This window comes from Brassica napus, chromosome C9 (assembly GCF_020379485.1).
Source record: "Brassica napus cultivar Da-Ae chromosome C9, Da-Ae, whole genome shotgun sequence".
Lineage (NCBI taxonomy): Eukaryota > Viridiplantae > Streptophyta > Magnoliopsida > Brassicales > Brassicaceae > Brassica > Brassica napus.
Window position 1 is genome coordinate 16934365 of NC_063452.1, and position 17441 is coordinate 16951805.

At 34.5% G+C, this 17441-nt stretch overlaps 1 protein-coding gene and 1 non-coding gene across 17 annotated transcripts; one reads left to right on the forward strand and one right to left on the reverse strand.

The window, feature by feature from the left end:
* The first annotated feature begins 2390 nt into the window (after positions 1-2390).
* On the forward strand, positions 2391-2497 carry LOC125593500. The gene has a single exon (XR_007329404.1). It is a non-coding gene; the product is annotated as a small nucleolar RNA R71 (small nucleolar RNA).
* A 6666-nt stretch (positions 2498-9163) lies between these two features.
* On the reverse strand, positions 9164-17096 carry LOC106358001 (ATP-dependent DNA helicase PIF1). Of its 16 annotated transcripts, none has more exons than XR_007329371.1 (11): positions 16841-17093; positions 16489-16739; positions 16133-16206; positions 15767-16042; positions 15572-15675; positions 15117-15180; positions 12815-13470; positions 11668-12741; positions 11001-11586; positions 10848-10917; positions 9164-9499 (listed from the first exon to the last, which is right to left on the reverse strand). XR_007329371.1 is itself a non-coding variant. In XM_048770123.1 (9 exons), exons 8-9 carry the CDS (start codon positions 12383-12385, stop codon positions 11240-11242), a joined length of 1065 nt encoding a protein of 354 aa, XP_048626080.1. In that variant the 5' UTR covers positions 12386-12741; positions 12815-13470; positions 15117-15180; positions 15572-15675; positions 15767-16042; positions 16133-16206; positions 16489-16739; positions 16841-17093; the 3' UTR covers positions 10926-11239. The 16 variants fall into 15 exon arrangements, 2 of the variants coding, with proteins under 2 accessions (XP_048626080.1, XP_048626081.1); XR_007329372.1 differs by lacking the exon at positions 9164-9499 and adding an exon at positions 9663-10247; XR_007329373.1 differs by lacking the exon at positions 9164-9499 and adding an exon at positions 10083-10364.
* Between the last annotated feature and the right edge of the window lie 345 nt (positions 17097-17441).

Sequence of the window (17441 nt, forward strand, 5' to 3'; positions counted from 1 at the left end):
ACAGGGGATACCCATTTAGAATCTGAAATAGGGTAAATCACACCAGCATCTAAGAGTTTAAGAATATCTTTCTTTACAACATCCTTCAGGTTAGAATTTAACCTTCTTTGATGCTCGACAGAAGTCATTGATTCATCCTCAAGATGTATCCTATGCATACACAAAGAGGGTAATATTCCTTTGATGTCATCAAGAGAGTAACCTATTGCTTTTCTAAATCTTTTAAGTGTTTTCAAAAGTTCAGATAGCTCAGTTTCAGTAAGTTCACTACTCACAATGACTGGGTAAGTTTCATTAGGACCAAGGAATGCATACCTTACACCATTGGGGAGAGGTTTAAGTTCCACTTTAGGCGCCTTAAGCTCGCTCCAGTTGTCTTGCTGGGTGTCCTCTTGTTGAATGACTGAGGCTTCTTGATGAACCACTTGTGGCAGCTCCTCATACTGATCCTTACTACCACATCCTCTGTGTGAATCCAGCATCATCCCATAGGCAGCATTCTCCAGGTTCTCAATCACTTCAGCTTCTCTCTCTATCGTCAAAGCATGTTGTAGAGGGTCTTCTAGTGACAACTCTTCAAGGAGCTCATCAGCAAGGGCGTCCATCTCTTCAATGTAGAAAACTTGCCCTTGAACTGTTGGTTTCTTCATTACCTCCTTGATGTCAAAGTGAAAAACATGCCCTTTACCCAAGTGGAGATCAATCTTGCCCTCTTTCACATTAACAATTGCTCTTGCTGTAGCTAAGAAGGGCCTCCCAGGGATTAAAGGATCTGCAGCTTCCTCACCCATCTCAAGCACCACAAAGTCTGTAGGGATCTCATAGTTTCCAACCATAATGGAGAGGTCCTCCAAGATACCCACAGGGTACTTCACTGAACGATCAACCAATACCAGAGACAGTCTATACTTCTTGTACTGAGTGAAACCAAGCTTCTTAGCAACATATAAAGGCATCAAGCTGACACTAGCTCCCAAATCGCAGAGACATCTATCAAATACCATAGGTCCAAGAGCACAAGGTAATGTGAAGCATCCTGGATCTTCTAGCTTCTTTGGAACAACATGCCTCTGGATGATGGCACTGCACTCATGAGTGAGAATCATCATGCCCTCCATCTCTTTCTTCTTTGCAGCTACAACATCTTTCATGAACTTGCTATATTGAGGAATCGGCATGAAAGCATCAATGATGGGCATTGTGACTTGAACTTCACTCATTTGCTTCTCAAATAGAGCTTTGTACTTCTCTAGCAGCTGCCTCTTGAATCTACCAGGGGATGGAAGTTTGGGTTCATAGGGAGGAGGAACAAAAGAATCCTCACTTGCTGGAGCAACAACTTTACCATCTTTCACTGTTTTCTTCTCTTCCCCAACCTTTCCTTTACCTTTCGCTTCCACAATCTTTTCCAAGATCTCATCATTGATTTTCTCATCAACAATCACCACTTCATCATCTATGTTGATGGCAACCCCCTCACCTTGTTTCTCAGCATCCTTGGTGAGAGCTCTCTTAAGTAACTCCTTACCACTCATGAGGGTGATAGCTTTCATGGTCTCTGTGGGGTTTTGCTCAGATTTTTCAGGTAAAGAACCTTGTTAGCGATTTTGTTGAGTGTTCATGGCAGCAAACTGGTTCTCCAAGGTTCTGAACTTGTTGTTGAGATCTTTGTAGCTTCCATCAATCTTTGAGTGAAGGTTCTTCAACTTATAACCAACATGCTTCTCACTTCTTGTCTGAGACTCCAAGATTTGTTTCAGTAGGGCATCAGTGCTGCTGACTTGAGGAGTAGAGGTAGAAGGATTAGCTTGTTGTTGGGAAGAATGGTGTCCTTTGTTGTTGAAACCAGGAGGAGGGTTTTGTTGAGGCTGATAGCTGCCTTGCTGGTTGTTCCGAGGCTGATAACCACTCTGTTGGTTGTTGGAATAGGATTCTGTTGGTAGTTGTTGTACTGAAAGTTGGGCTCTTTTTTGTACCAGCTACCATTGTTGTTGATAAAACACAGCTCTTCTTGACCTTCCAAACCCTCAACCTCATGGACAACATGTGGTGTACCTTGGCTTGGGTTACCAACAAAGTGCAGCTGCTCTTGGGTGGCTTTATCAGCAATGAGGATGTCTATCTTATCCTGTAGAGCTTTCAACTCCTTCCTCGTCTGCTTGTCATCTGCTCTACTGCCTCTGTCGTGGTCTCCACTGTAGACTGCATCACTCTTTACCATGTTGTTAACCAGCTCTTCTGCATCTTCCTCAGTTCTCCCCAAGAAGAACCCATTGCTAGCTGTATCCAGTCTGGCCTTGTACTTAGGAAGAGCACCCCGGTAGAATGTGCTCAGCAAGCTTTTAGGAAGAGCACCCCGGTAGAATGTGCTCAGCAAGCTTTCCTTAGAGAAGCCATGGTGTGGGCATTGAGTTTGGTAGCCCTTGAATCTCTCCCAGGCTTCACTGAATCCTTCCAAGTTCTTCTGTTGAAAACTGGAAATCTCATTTCTCAGCTTAACAGTTCTTGAAGTAGAGAAGAACTTCTCCAAAAATGCTTTCTTGCAGTCATCCCAGGTGGTTATAGAGTCGCTGGGTAGAGACTTCTCCCACTGACATGCCTTATCCCCCAAAGAGAAAGGGAATAGCTTGAGCTTTAAGGCATCTTCGTACACACCATTGGTCTTTGACAACCCACAGTAGCTGTCAAACCTGTCCAAGTGATCAAATGGGTCCTCTAGAGCCAAGCCATGATACTTGTTGTTCTCGATCACGTTGAGGAGTCCTGATTTGATCTCAAAGTTGTTGGCTGCTACAGCTGGTGCTCGAATTTCCAATCTATGACCATGAATGTTGGGGCGGTCATAAGTGCCAATGGGTCGAGCTGCTCGCTGTTGGTTTTGTGGAACGTTGTTAGCTCCATTGTCGTCCGCATCATTTTGAGGTATGTCTCCCATATCAGTATCCAATCTTTGCAAGTGAGCCTGTTGCTCTTCTTCTCTTCTCTTTCTAGCACACTCTCTCTCTCTAAAGCTCTGATGTCTGCAGCACTTGGAACTAGGTTTGATGGACCCCTGTTCCTCAAGTTCGTACACCTGTAAATTAAAGGGAGGTGAAGAAGGAGAATCAGTAAAAAAAAGAAAATAAAAATGACTTAGTCTCAAGCAAGTGACTAAATCTCAATGTTCAAATCTACTCAGAATTTGGCAACGGCGCCAATTTGATGTTAGGAGTTTTCAAGGCTCCTAAGACAAATGATGTAGTATAAAAGATTGTCGAACCAATTCTAAGGTATTCAAAGCACTGAGAATGCAAGTACGTACTTAATCTAAGTGCAACCGATAATTTGGATGGTTTTAAACTACTACTAATAATAGAATGCAATAACATAACAATAAAACGATAAAAGAAGTGACTTTCTTTGGTTATGATAAAAGGGAACTCATGGGTATAGGAATTAGACATTGGGTGATCAAGTTTCGAACTAAGGATAGGCAAGTGATCAATCAAACTATCAACCTTAAGCTTAGACACAATCTTAAACAAACCCTATGTCTAGATGAATGTTCATTTACTAACATATTTCAAACATCAAATGTCTTTGGTTGAATAATATGAAAGCAATCATTACTAACAAGTCTATTGGCTATCTTAACACCTTTAACAACAAATGTCTTTGGTAAAGTATGTTAAAAGTTTAGGAGAGTTGTCCCAAGCATTTCATCAAACACCTTGTGGGTGGGAAATGCCTAAAGATCAACTTTTGAGAGGTCAACTCACAAGATGCATTATGAATACTCTGCTAGCAAGGAATAAGGAGGATCTACACTGTAACGTCCTAGATCTAGCCTAATCACCCTTAATCTCTCTAACTCATGAATTCAAGAGTGGATTACTCACTACTCTTCATGATTCCTCTTAAACCCATATTGGATTTCAGATTAATCATGTAGAGAAATACAGACAATAGATATGAAAACAACAGAATTGCAATAACAAAATGATCAAATTGATCCAAAGAGATGAACTTTCCAAGAGGTTTTTGGTGGTTTTCTTTTGATAAAAAATATAATCTGCCTCCTTCGCTTACAAAAGGTACTTAAACTTAGGTTTAGAAAGTAAAAACGTGCATAATGAAATGACCAAAAGGCCCTTGAGTAAACATGAATTCGAGCAAACAAGAGGCGCGCAGCGACCTCCAGTAGTCGCTCCGAGAAGTCGCTCCAGGCTTCGGGAGCGACCTGGAGGGGTCGCTGCGAGACGTCGCTCCGGGCCCGTTTTCGTGTCTCCGAGCGATGAAAACGCGAGCGACTTCTCCGCGTCGCTCTGGTAAGGTCGCTCTGATAAGGCAGGTCAGAGCGACTTGACGGTGTCGCTCCGGGAGGGTCGCTCCCAATGCTCTGCTCGTCCAATGATCACCTTTACACCTCTTTTGAGCTCCAAATACACCCAAATGTCTCTGAGAACTCCATGCGGTACTCCAATACCTAATAAAGACTTATGTATGCAAAATGCAACCTAAACATGACTAAATCCTAGTCTATATGATCAAAATGCACATGGGTGAGTGAATAACACAATGAAAATATGCAAGGTATCACCAATCGTTGTCCCCCTATTTTTTAATAGATAAGGGTCCGTTTTAAAAAAAAAATACATGTATTTTTATATTAAAAATAAGAAAAGGGGCCCAACTTGTTTTTATATGAAAGTATTTTTTTTATTTCCATAGATTTATTTTTAAAAATATTTATGGTATTTTGAAAAAAAACATATATCTATCAGATTTTTTTTAGCCGACCCTGTTTAGTGTGGAACAGTGGTGGATGATTATTGTAATGTTTTGAGGTGGAAGACTTGGCAGGTTGGTTTGTATGATCCCCTGGAAACAGCTTGTTCAAACATCTTGTTTGGTGCTTCGTTTTTTGTCTAAGCTTGTCTGGACGAAGAACCAGTCATTTAATCATGTGTTCAGTGCAAACGGCTAGCTACATAAACTATTATGCTAATGCCACTTATAAAATAACTGAGAACAGTATAGTAAACCTTAGCCCTTTGTTGACCAGGGAGACCTAGAAACAATCTAAGGCCAAAAGTTAGGAACCAAAAACTCGAATAATTTTTTTTATTACTCTCAAAGTTTTAAGGTAGATTACCTGCAAAAAGAACCAGGCCATCTGAAGCAACTCTAGCAAATTTGGCATGATATTGTTCAGGTACTTGGAACAGATAATCCAGAACATCTGAGACGATCACAAGAGAGATGGGTTTTTTGCATGTAGGACGGAGGCAACTTGATATCAGCCACACGTACAAGGCCTTTGATGGCAAGACTCTTGCAGTGAGGATCAGCATCCTCGATCTATGTCCAGGGCCGGCTCAAGTAAATTATGGGCCTTTGGGCAAAATAGGTTTTCAAAAAAAAATTTACATATATACTCTATGGATAACTTAAAAATTTTGGGCCCCTTTTTAATTTTTTTTTTGAAAATCAAACCCCATTTTAACACTAATTACGCAAAAAAAAAATTGGGCCCTGGGTCCACGCCCCCCTTGCCCCTATGCCTCACCTGGCCCTGTCTATGTCATAGGGTTTGACAACCCAAAGAAAACCGATGAATTATACAGTGAAAATATCATCGTCATTGAATTTTTTAAAATTAAATCGAATATCTGAAAATATATGCTAATTAATATTAGGTAGTGGAAGCTCCCTTGGTCCAGTGGTTTGATTAAGGGTTCATTAATGCTTCTACACCCGGAGGTCTGGGGTTCAAACCCCAGAAAATACCAAATTATGCAGATTATGGAGAAATAGGTTATAAGAGATCTTCAGCTTGGTGCATGGCGTACCATCGAACATGGATCTGATAGGACGGCTCGGAGTGATGCAGTCAGGCGTGTATTCTCACAAGGTGGTAGAATTGTCGGCCGTAAAATCGTCTACGTAATATTCTCATAATTGTAATAGCATAATTAATCAGAGGTTAAAAAAAAAAATTAATATTAGGCATTGTTAAAATAAGTGGCACAAAATATGGAAACTACAATTGATTGGCAATTTTTAAGGAATATTTAGGGAGGCAAGATTAGAGATAAGAAGAAACATGATTTAGCTTGCCCGAGAGATATACGGAAACAACTTTCTATAGAGATATAAGGTATGATAATGTTTCCATAAAAAATAAGGTATTATTCAATTGTTAAGATCGCACGAGAAATATATGGAAACAACTTTGGAAAGTAGTTTTTATACAAATTAGGAATTAGTTTCTATATAAATTTGGAATTTAAAATCGCACGATAGATTATCGTTAAACTAATTATGATAACACTATTTACAATGGCATGAGATGGTAATTATTGAAGAATATTCAGGGTCAAGTTTTATTTATACTTCTGTTTTTATAGATTAGACTCTAATCATTAGAGATAAGAAGAAACCTGATTTAGCTTTCTCGAGAGATATACGGAAACAACTTTCGAAATTAGTTTCTATAGAGATTTAAGGTATGATAATGTTTCCATAAAAAATAAGGTATTATTCCATTGTTAAGATCGCACGAGAAATATATGGAAACAACTTTGGAAAGTAGTTTTTATACAAACTAGGAACTAGTTTCTATATAAATTTGGAATTTAAAATTGCACGATAGATTATCGTTAAACTAATTATGATAACATTATTTACAATGGCATGAGATGGTAATTATTGAGGAAGATTCAAGGTCAAGTTTTATTTGTACTTCTGTTTTAATAGATTAGATTAAGGGGTCCAATTTTTTTATAAATCTATATTTATATATATATAAATTATAAATATAATAAATAAAATTGAAAATGACCCAAAATTATTTGATATTTATATAGTTTTATTTTCATTACAAATATACCAAATATTATTGATTAAATTTTAAAAATATTTTGCCTTAGGGCCCTAACAATGTTGAGCCAGCCCTTGTTTCCTCGCTATCCTCCGGGGTTTTGATTTCACAGAGATAAACCAGAAAGTACCTTTTAAGAATATACTAGGATAAGACCTGCGCCTTGCGCAAGGTGAGTTTATTTGTATATATTATCGATAGTTTCTTTTATATATTTGATCATTTTATTTATATATATAAAATATTTTTTGTTGTTATTATATAATTTCTTTCCGATGGATCGGATCAATTTGTATTAAAAATAATGGAAAAAACTATAATTAATACATCATGGGTTGATCGGATTGGACATTAAACAAATTATGACAAAAAAACCTTATTTTTTCCATCGAACACATTCTTGAAAAAAGTGAACAATATTGTTTTCACAGTTGAATTATTTTGACTTTTATATTTCATATGGTTTTGAAAGCTTTCAAATCAACCATCGAATTGATACATGTCATTTTAATGTTTTTAGTCGTATACTTAAGGAAAACTTACATTTTTGTAATTTAAAGTCGTTTTAAAAAATTCAAAATATAACATATAAGAAAAATATAACATATAAGGTGTTCTCATTTTTGTATTTTAAAGTCGTTTAAAAAATATATATAACATATAAGGTTTCCTCATTTTTTTAATTTAAAGTCATTTTAAAAAATTCAAAATATAACATATAAGAAAAAGTCTATTTTTTTATTATATGGTTAATGTGATTGTTTATTTTTTTTAATACTAAAAAATTAAACAAAATGAAGAAGGATGCAAAAATTGTTATCAAATCTTTATTAGTCATAATCATTAATTGCCTTATATATGTAAATCATATTAGGTAATTTCGTAGCTTTTATTTATAGAAAGAATACACACTTCTTATATTTTAGGTTAATATAATGTTCTCTAGTGGACATTAAACAAATTATGACATAAAAACCTTATTTTTTCCCTCGAACACATTCTTGAAAAAGTGAACACTATTGTTTTCACAGTTGAATTATTTTGACTTTTATCTTACATATGATTTTGAAAGCTTTCAAATCAACCATCGAACTGATACATGTCATTTTAATGTTTTTAGTCGTATACTTAAGGAAAACTTACATTTTTGTAATTTAAAGTCGTTTTAAAAAAATTCAAAATATTACATATAAGAAAATTCTAACATATAAGAAAAATATAACATATAAGGTGTCCTCATTTGTGTATTTTAAAGTCGTTTTAAGAAAATATATAACATATAAGGTTTCTTCATTTTTGTAATTTAAAATCATTTTAAAAAATTCAAAATATAACATATAAGAAAAAATCTAATTTTTTTATTATATGGCTAATGTGATTGTTTAATTTTTTTAATAATATAAATTTAAACAAAAATGAAGAAGGATGCAAATTTTTTTATCAAATCTTTATTATTCATAATCATTAATTTCCATATATATGTAGATCATATTAGGTAATTCCGTAGCTTTTATTTAAGGAAATAATACACACTTCCTATATTTTAGGTTAATATAATATTCTCTAGTGTTATATAATTATGGAATAATGTGACACCATTAGATTAAACTATACTTTATATTAGATGCTCTAGAATTCTTTGAAATGAAATTTAGAAAGCATTTAGAGTGCCACCTAGGATTTGGGGTTTTTTCTAATTAATACAAAATTAAGGTTCTAATTTTTCAAATGCTTCTCAATTAATATATATGGGATTCGGATCCATTGTGTCGAAAGAGATGGATGCATGCTGATAGATTTCCACATAATCTTTAAACAACATACCTTATTCACCTTTCAAATCAGCCTGATTCTCAATCCTCTTTTTTTTTGGTTTGCGCACGTCAATTAAGAAAGTTTTGTTTTACAAGAGTTTAGCTCCGTCCTGAACCAGACAAATTAAATGCAAAACATAACTTACCAATCTCATTTATATATACATTATCTTGGGAGATGAAACACTATTAGCTAGAAGTTAATGAGACTAGTGATGACTAGTTTTGTGAGTTGCATGCTAGAATAGGATAAGAAACAAGCCCTGCCTCTATAATGTCAAGTAGTCTTCTCTTTGTCGTTAATGGCAATCCAAAATAACCAACCAGACATGTGTTCCAGTTGCAGATGGGGATCAAGCTTCAATTGATGATCAAGTTTGTGCTGAGACTCTAACCATATAACCAATTGATTTTCCATTATGATTTTTAGATCTGAGAGCTCCCACAAAATTTTTAAATGTCTATCACGCCTTCAATTAAACGGATGTTTCTGTCAGAAAGTATCAATATATCATTTCCAAAACATAGGTATGTGATCTGAATGTTTTTACAGTGTGGGTAGTAAGTTAGTTACCAATGTGTCATTTCTTAGCCGATTTTCTCGTAAGTTTGACAACACATTCATACTTATAATAAAGGGATAGGGAAAGAGTGCACGTATTTGTCTCAAACCTATTTCACTTCTGAAAAATCCTGCTTACTGCCCCCATTCACTTGTACTGAGAAGGATGTTGTGGCACTGCAATGATTTATCCAATTGATGAATTACTTGGGGAAGTTCAATGTCGATAGTGTGTTGAGTACAAATGACCATTTGATTGACCTGAGTCATGATATTAAGAGATATCAATATTCATCATACAATTTAAGGATACCAAATTTCTTATGATACTCTTTCACCAGATCCTTTTCAAGTAAAAGGTTTTTGATAAGTAATTTTTTTTTCAAAAGTCATTTGATTAAGGGAGATAAACTTGGAAGAATACATTCCAGTCTATTGGCAATGATCTTAGAGATTACTTAGAATGAGACCTTGCAACATGATATAAGTTGATAATCCTTAATTCAGTCTCCTTTGCATTTTTGTTTGTATTAAAGCTAGAATGCAGGATTGGTTCCTTTTTGGAGAAGTCCTTTGATGGATAAGGATTAAATACCACCATTAAGTTTCAACCCAAAACCGGCCACATCTCTTTTAATTTTTTGTGTGTGCACCCAGGTCATGGAGAATTGCTTGTAAAATTTTATTCAATCTCTCATCTACTCTCTTTTCAGTTCGTGAAGCGTTGACCTTAAGTGCATTCACTTTCTTTCATAGTCAAAATAGAGCCAACGCCGAGTGAAACAAAGTTCCACTACCTGTCCAATGTTTCTCTACAATTCCTAAGATTATTGACAAACTTGAATGGTTTTTGAGTTTTTATCCACCTCCACATCCATATGAATCTGATAACAAATATTGTCAGGTTCACAAAACGCACAAATAATAATCCAGCCATTCATTGGCAACTTCTACTGATTTAAATGACGTGTACTTCTCTTCCAATATGTACTGGGTGACCGGCCATACTCTTCGCGGGCATAAGAAAATTCAAAATATGGAATAAATAAAGTATAGTTTTAGAAGTAACAGATTTTACATCATAATACCATCGTCTTTGGGAGAAAGCATCAGCCATGGAGAAAAGCTAGTACTCAATATTTGACATGAACGAGAAGGAACAAAATAACTTCAGTATCAAGAGACAGTTATTGTGTGTATGTATAATTGCAACGTCCCAAAATAATTTGTGTTTAAGAAGATACTTTCATTTAAAATATGGAATAAATAGTGTATAGTTTTAGAAGTAACAGATTTTATATTATCATTAATTAGAATTGTATTGTATATGTATTGTAATTCTTTATTTTAGGTGAATAATATTATTTTTCCATAAATAATATCAAAAAATTTATGTAGACATATTAAAAGAAAATATAATAAAATTAAAAATATTATCCATAAATAATATAAATTATGAAGTACAATTCTCGATAAAAAAAACAAAATCCATTAGAAACCTACAAATAATTAAATAAATTTTGTAAGCAATTGGACGGGTTAACATTATTTGATAGATTTATAAATTTATAAATTTTATTGAACAGGAAATAATATTAAATTGACATACCGTCATCGAAATAATCGGAAAACTGGATGGTAATCAAATACAATCGGTCTCCTAACTCATCACTACCCATCTGGAAAATAGAAAAAAAAAATTGTAACAGTTTATATATATTTAAAAATTTGTATTTGAAAAAAGCATATTAAAATTACATACCCTGACTACGGAATATTCTGAAAAACTTGTTTGTAGACAACATTCAATGTTTTTGTCTCCGACTTCCCTTCTTTACCAGTTATTAGGATTTTTAATCCAGATCTCGACTTAACTCTTGAAAGTGCAACGTATAGCTGACCATGAGAGAACACTGGCATAGGCAGAAACAAACCAACACTTTCCAGTGTTTGACCTTGATTTTTGTTGATGGTCATCGCGAAAGCCAATGTAACTGGAAACTATCTTCGACGCATTCTGAAGGGAAACTTTGTGTCAAGTGGTGTGACAAACATTCTAGGGATCCAAACCGGATATCCAGCAATATTGTTTCCGGTTATAATTCTACATTCTATCACATGGGGCAGTAACTGAGTAACAATTAGCCTAGTACCATTACATAAGCCATCTGCAACATCCATGTTACGAAGACACATGATAGGAGCACCAACCTTGAGCTTCAAACAATGTATAGGCAGTCCAGCCACTTTAACACTGTTCAAAAACTCTGCAGGATATACTACATTTTCTTCTATGTCAACATCGGATGGGATAATACTGTCAGAGCTAAGGTAAACCTTCTCTTCACCTGAAAGCATATGTAAATCCTTTTCTTTAGTGACATGTAAAAAGTTAGTGGAACATAAGAGTAAATGATCAAACATATTACATGGCAACTGCGAAAGCATGTAATCATTTATTTTATCCACTTCATCATTTGTGGGAGTAAGAATGGCTCGATGTCTACACAAATCCTTATCTGTTGAGGTTTGAAAAGCTTGTCCATAAACCTCTTTTGCCATAGTCTCAATTGGTTCTTCTCCACTATTTTTTATCAGCAAATCAGAAGGGATGTCAATCTCAACTTGACCGTCGTTAGGCAAATTTATTTTTCCATCTCCAATATCCAAAATCCAGTTTGAGAAGGAATGAAGCTCTTTTGCTGCATCATCAGTAAGACCAGCGAGCAATCTCATGTTTTTTGTTAGCTTCAAAACTTTGCAGTGCTCCCAAAGATATGACGAATTCAGAGCAGCCAAAACATTCTCTGCTCTACCACCTCCAAGTATAACCGGTAAAATTTGTCTGAAATCTCCACCGAAAACAACAACTTTACCCCCAAAAGGTTTGTCTTCAGAAGATCTTATAATATCACGCATAGTGCGATCCAACGTCTCGAAACATTGTCTGCTCATCATAGGTGCCTCATCCCATACAATTAACTTTGCCGCTTTAACTAATTCTGCACGATCTGATCTTGGCTCCATTTTCTTGCAAGTACTTAATTCGTCTGCATCTATCGGAATACCAAATCTGGAATGTGCGGTTCTACCTCCTTCCAACAACAATGCAGCAATTCCACTGGATGCGGTATTTAGAACAATCATACCTCTAGATCGGATCGCTGATGAGAGTGCTCTGTATACGAAGGTTTTTCATGTGCCTCCATAACCAGAAAGAAAGAACACTCTACCGCTATCATTTAAAACTGCATCCAGAATCTGGTTGTATACCCCTATTTGCTCATCTGTTATCATCGCCATAAGTCTTTCATTTTCCTTTAGCTGATCTTCCACACCATATTTAAGCTCATCATCTATAAGGCGATTGCCGTTGTAACAGCCAAAATCTTCTGGCTTTGGCATGAGGGGCCATTTTTTGAGGCTACGACCATTGCTGAGCAAATGATTTTCGATCTCAGTAAGAGCAATATTTTTGATCTGCTCTATGGTCAAGTTCATATCTGCAAGTTTGATAATTTTATTAAATAACAGAGACAGCTTTCAAATAAGAAAGTTTAATAAGACAAAACTCACCAGGTCGTCCAGTTTCTCGCCGCTTCTTGTAAAGGATATCTTCGGTAAGATACTCCCAAGTAGCTTCCCACACAACATGAGGCTGAGATATAGATTTGGATACCAACATCCTCGCAAAAAGCTTCCTGGCATATGTGGCAGAACTACAGAAACTGGCATCTTTGATAGCTTCTATGAATTCCTTGTCATCATCCATCAATCCCAACGCATAGCAAGCATCTTCGTATGTAGGATATAAAACACCATCAACTGTTCTTATATCCTCGTATGATGTCGGCCCTCTTACCCAATTTAGCAATACTCTTAAGAAGTATAGCTCATCACCTGATGGATGAATATGCGCAATCCTCCCTATCGCAAAGCCTCGTTTCTGTGGTACCCATTCTCTCGTACCTGATTTCCAAACAAATTTTGTTGGAAATTGGGCATATGTCAACTCTCTTGCCTCTGGGTATTTTTTGTTTCCTATGAACCAGGCCAAAAACATGGATTGGTTGACAGTCTTTTTGTTGAGAATATTCTCAATAGGTTCATCTTCATCAAAAAACATCAGCTCCCGATCCGGAAGATGAAATCCAAGTTTCTCTACAGAAGTAGTACGAAAATGTGTAGGAAAAGCAAGAATCCGCCACGACGACTCGCATTCAGTAATATATCTAATTAAGAAATACGAAAACATAAATTAGTCAAGATGAACGTAGACCTTAAAATGCCAAAGACAGTTAAACTCTGTTTATTAATAATGTATTTATTCATTTATAAGGTTATTAATTTAAAGAGGGTTTATTATTTAGTGAAATATTTAAAAATAATTTTATTGTAAAAAACTGAGTTATAAATTTCATTTATGATATTATATATTTGTTAAAGCGTATACATATAAATTTTTACTAATATTAATAGATTATTGATGTATTTTCGTTTGATGATTACATAGCGTAGAATAAAAATTTTGTTTTATATCTATTATAAATAAAATTAAAGATGATATATACAATAAAGAAAATAAAAAAAAACCATAAGATTTGTATATGTTAATAAAATTAATACATATGATATTATTGATTTAGCACTTCAGTGTGACCATATATTTAACTAAGAGTTCGATATAATATTATTATCTTATTATTTTAGCGAATTATCTCATATTTTACATTGGCCCAACCGTGGATCGGAGAAATGAATTTAATGTATAAAGTTTAATATTATATCAAGTATTAATTTATAAGCAATATTATTTTATTTAAAGTTTAAATTCTATTGATTTTCTACGGATGATGAATTGCTTATAGAGTTTCTACTGAATTTAATATATATTGGTTATAAATTTATAGAATTTAGTAGGAATTATTGGTTCTAGTATTTTAATGGATTTACAAATCATTTTAGATTTAAAAATCTTTGGTAAATCCAAGATTTTAAAAATCAAACAAGTGGATTTAGAAATAATTTATATGAGTTTCAAAATCAAAATAGGTGAATTGTTATAAATCAATAAAATGGATTCAATCGAGTAAGTAACTAGATTGAATCAATAAAATTGATCAATAAAGTGGATCCAATCGAGTAAGCAACGAGTTATTACAATTAAGTGGGATGAGACTTTGATGTATTTTAATAATTCAAAACAGGTGAATTGTAACTAGACCTAAATAATGACCTTACTGATGGAAAATGTTTTGGGACAAAGAAATTGTTCGAATATACTAATTTTTGTTGGTTGATGTGGGAAAGTGACAAGGTAACAGTTAGTTAATTACATACAAGAGAATATAACTCAAAACTTTGAACTATTGCCGGTGATTATAAATTGAACAAGTTAAGAATTCATTTGTTACCAAGAAAGAAGAAGGTAATGATGAACACTATAATAATATATTGACTGAATACATAGGTTTTGGGATATTGACGGGGTTGACAAATAGAAAACGTATTATGTACGTGAAAACTTGTGCAAACGTAAAGAACTGGAAAAAAAATATTACAACTCCAATCAAAATAACAAGGTTGAACTCAATATTTGCTCCTTTGTATTTTTACTCTAAAAACATGCATAAATCCACTCAAATCCAATTTCAAATCAAATCCTTAAATAAATCTTTGTTTTTGAATAACACTAGATTTTGAAATTTATTTTAAAATCATAAAACCAATAACACTAGATTTGAATATAGATTTTAAAATCGTAAAACCAATAACACTGAATTTGGTTTGGATTTAAAATCCATTAAAATACATAAACCAATAACACCCCCTTAGTAATTGTAGATACTAAAACGAATTGCTTTAAATTAAATAATACCTGCAGTCGTAATATGTTTTAATTTCGTCAATGACGCCATCTTCATCTTCCATATCCATTGCAGCTGAAGTATAATCAGGTCCCTTAGGGATATATTTGAAAAGATACTTAACAGCTGTGTTTGGACGCACCACTCGACATTCATATGCGCTCGTGTTTGCAACTTGCGCAAGTAATACAAAAATCCCCTTGTAATTTTAAATAAATTAATTTATTTATTACAAAAATATGTTCTTCTTTTCAAAATCGATAATAGGTTTGGGCTTTTCTAAATAGGCTATGAAATCTATATTTTATACTAAATCCTACAGATACATTGGTCCAAGAAAACTGAACGCTTCAAATTGTTCTAACAACTATCTACGAAAAGTCATTGGTATATCCCCAGCTTCAAACAACTACATATTTGATATGAACCATTTCTCAATCAATCTTTTGCAAAGGAAAGAATATACCTCGAAGAGTGCTGCTCTGAAACTGGATAACACTATACTGGAATATATTCAGCTACAGACCACCACGTATTTCTTTCTCAAACATTTCCATTTGTATATTTTCCCTGCTCTCATTTAAGTTTCAATACACGTCAAATCAGAAAACGGCATGTGCAATAGGAAAAGAGCTGTAAAAAAAATGATGATATAGCTCACCTTCACAAAGAACATATAGGTTCCATAGCTTGAGAATCCATGATTTTGAGTAAAACTGTTGTTTTCTCGATGCTCCCTGTTATGAAATTGTACTCTGTGACCTCCTTAAATTGTAGCCTCCACCAGAAAGTAAGAGAGAGATTAGGAACATGGGGACAGAATCAAGTTTAAAAGCGGAACCATAAAAGACTAACGTTATAACTTGAAGTCCTAGACCAACTGAGGCATCTTGTATATCATTGATAGCATGCGAACACAGTAACCTTAAATTTCTGTCTGCATACTCCAGGGGTCAAGAAAAGCGAGTCAGAACATATAATATTAAGACATAAAGAGCAAAAGAGGAGACGGGAAGACCAGTCAAACCTTCTGAAGAAGTAGAAACATCCACGAGTAACACACAGAATATCTCTTGGCTACTCCCGAGCAACACTACTTCACTGCATTTATAGAGTACTGTCAGGTGTAAAAGAAGACACTATCTGACTGCAACTTCCGAGTTCCTCTCTAGTAATATCACCATCATACCACAATCTAAAGAGAGAGAGATTTTCTTCAAACAAAAAAAAAAAAGCAGAGAGTAGTGTGGAAGTTTAGGACTCTGGATTTTAGGGATGAAAATAACATATATTTTGCTGGTTGAATCATCTATACAATAACACATTATTAATTAATACAGAAATTTCGATTAGAGGAAGCAACATTGTATCATCGCAGCTTACCTCTGTGGATAAAGCAGCACTAGCATAGACAAGAACTGAAGAAAAACAGACCAAAAGTTTCAGATTTTTGAGAAACATTGTCATAGATGATCGGATCCTCCTACGTCGACTTGTCTCTGCAAGGACTGAACATAGTTGATAATCTCATCAAGCATGACAGTTTTCCCTGTAATCCAGTTACAACCAGGAACAAGATCCTGGAGCATTGTCATACTCTTCCCATCTTTCGATCCAACATTCTCTCCTGAAACCTGATCACAAACCCGCAAATCAACACCTCAAGAACATCAAGAACTAAACATCTCAAGGAGCATATAAAGAATACGGCAAGAGAGATTGTGAAATTCAAAACCAATATATTATATCAAAGATTCTCAAGGAAGCAGTTCTCCGATTTCTCTGATTTCGATCGACCTTCATTCACTGTTCCGAGAACTGATCGTACCGATCCACCTGTCGAACTCCTCTGGCTCTGCTCGGCCTTCGATTCAGCATATCAATTTAATCCCGAAATCCAATTAAGATGATGAAAGAGAAACCTTGAAAAAATCCCAAACTTTGGTTCTTCTAATCGACAAAAGAGAAAAGCATATAGTTTTGTCTTTATTCCTTGAGAATGTTTGGAAACCTAAATTAAGTAGTTCTAGGTTAACTCTTTGCCGGTGATTTAAAAAAAAAAGAAAAAGAAATTATAAAAAATCATCCTATTTAAGAGAAATTTTCTAAGAAGCTCTGTATGATTGCCACCTATTGAGAAGTGACTTCTTTCTTAATATATATAGGGGGATCTACCACGATAGCTAAATCAACATTTGTACAACGATTATGTAATTTCAGATTAATCAATAAAATTAGATATTTGACGAAAAAATATAACTTAGAGCATCTCCAAAAGACAATCTATAACTTCAAATATGAATTTTTTTGCTATTCAAAAAGGAACTTCAAAACTT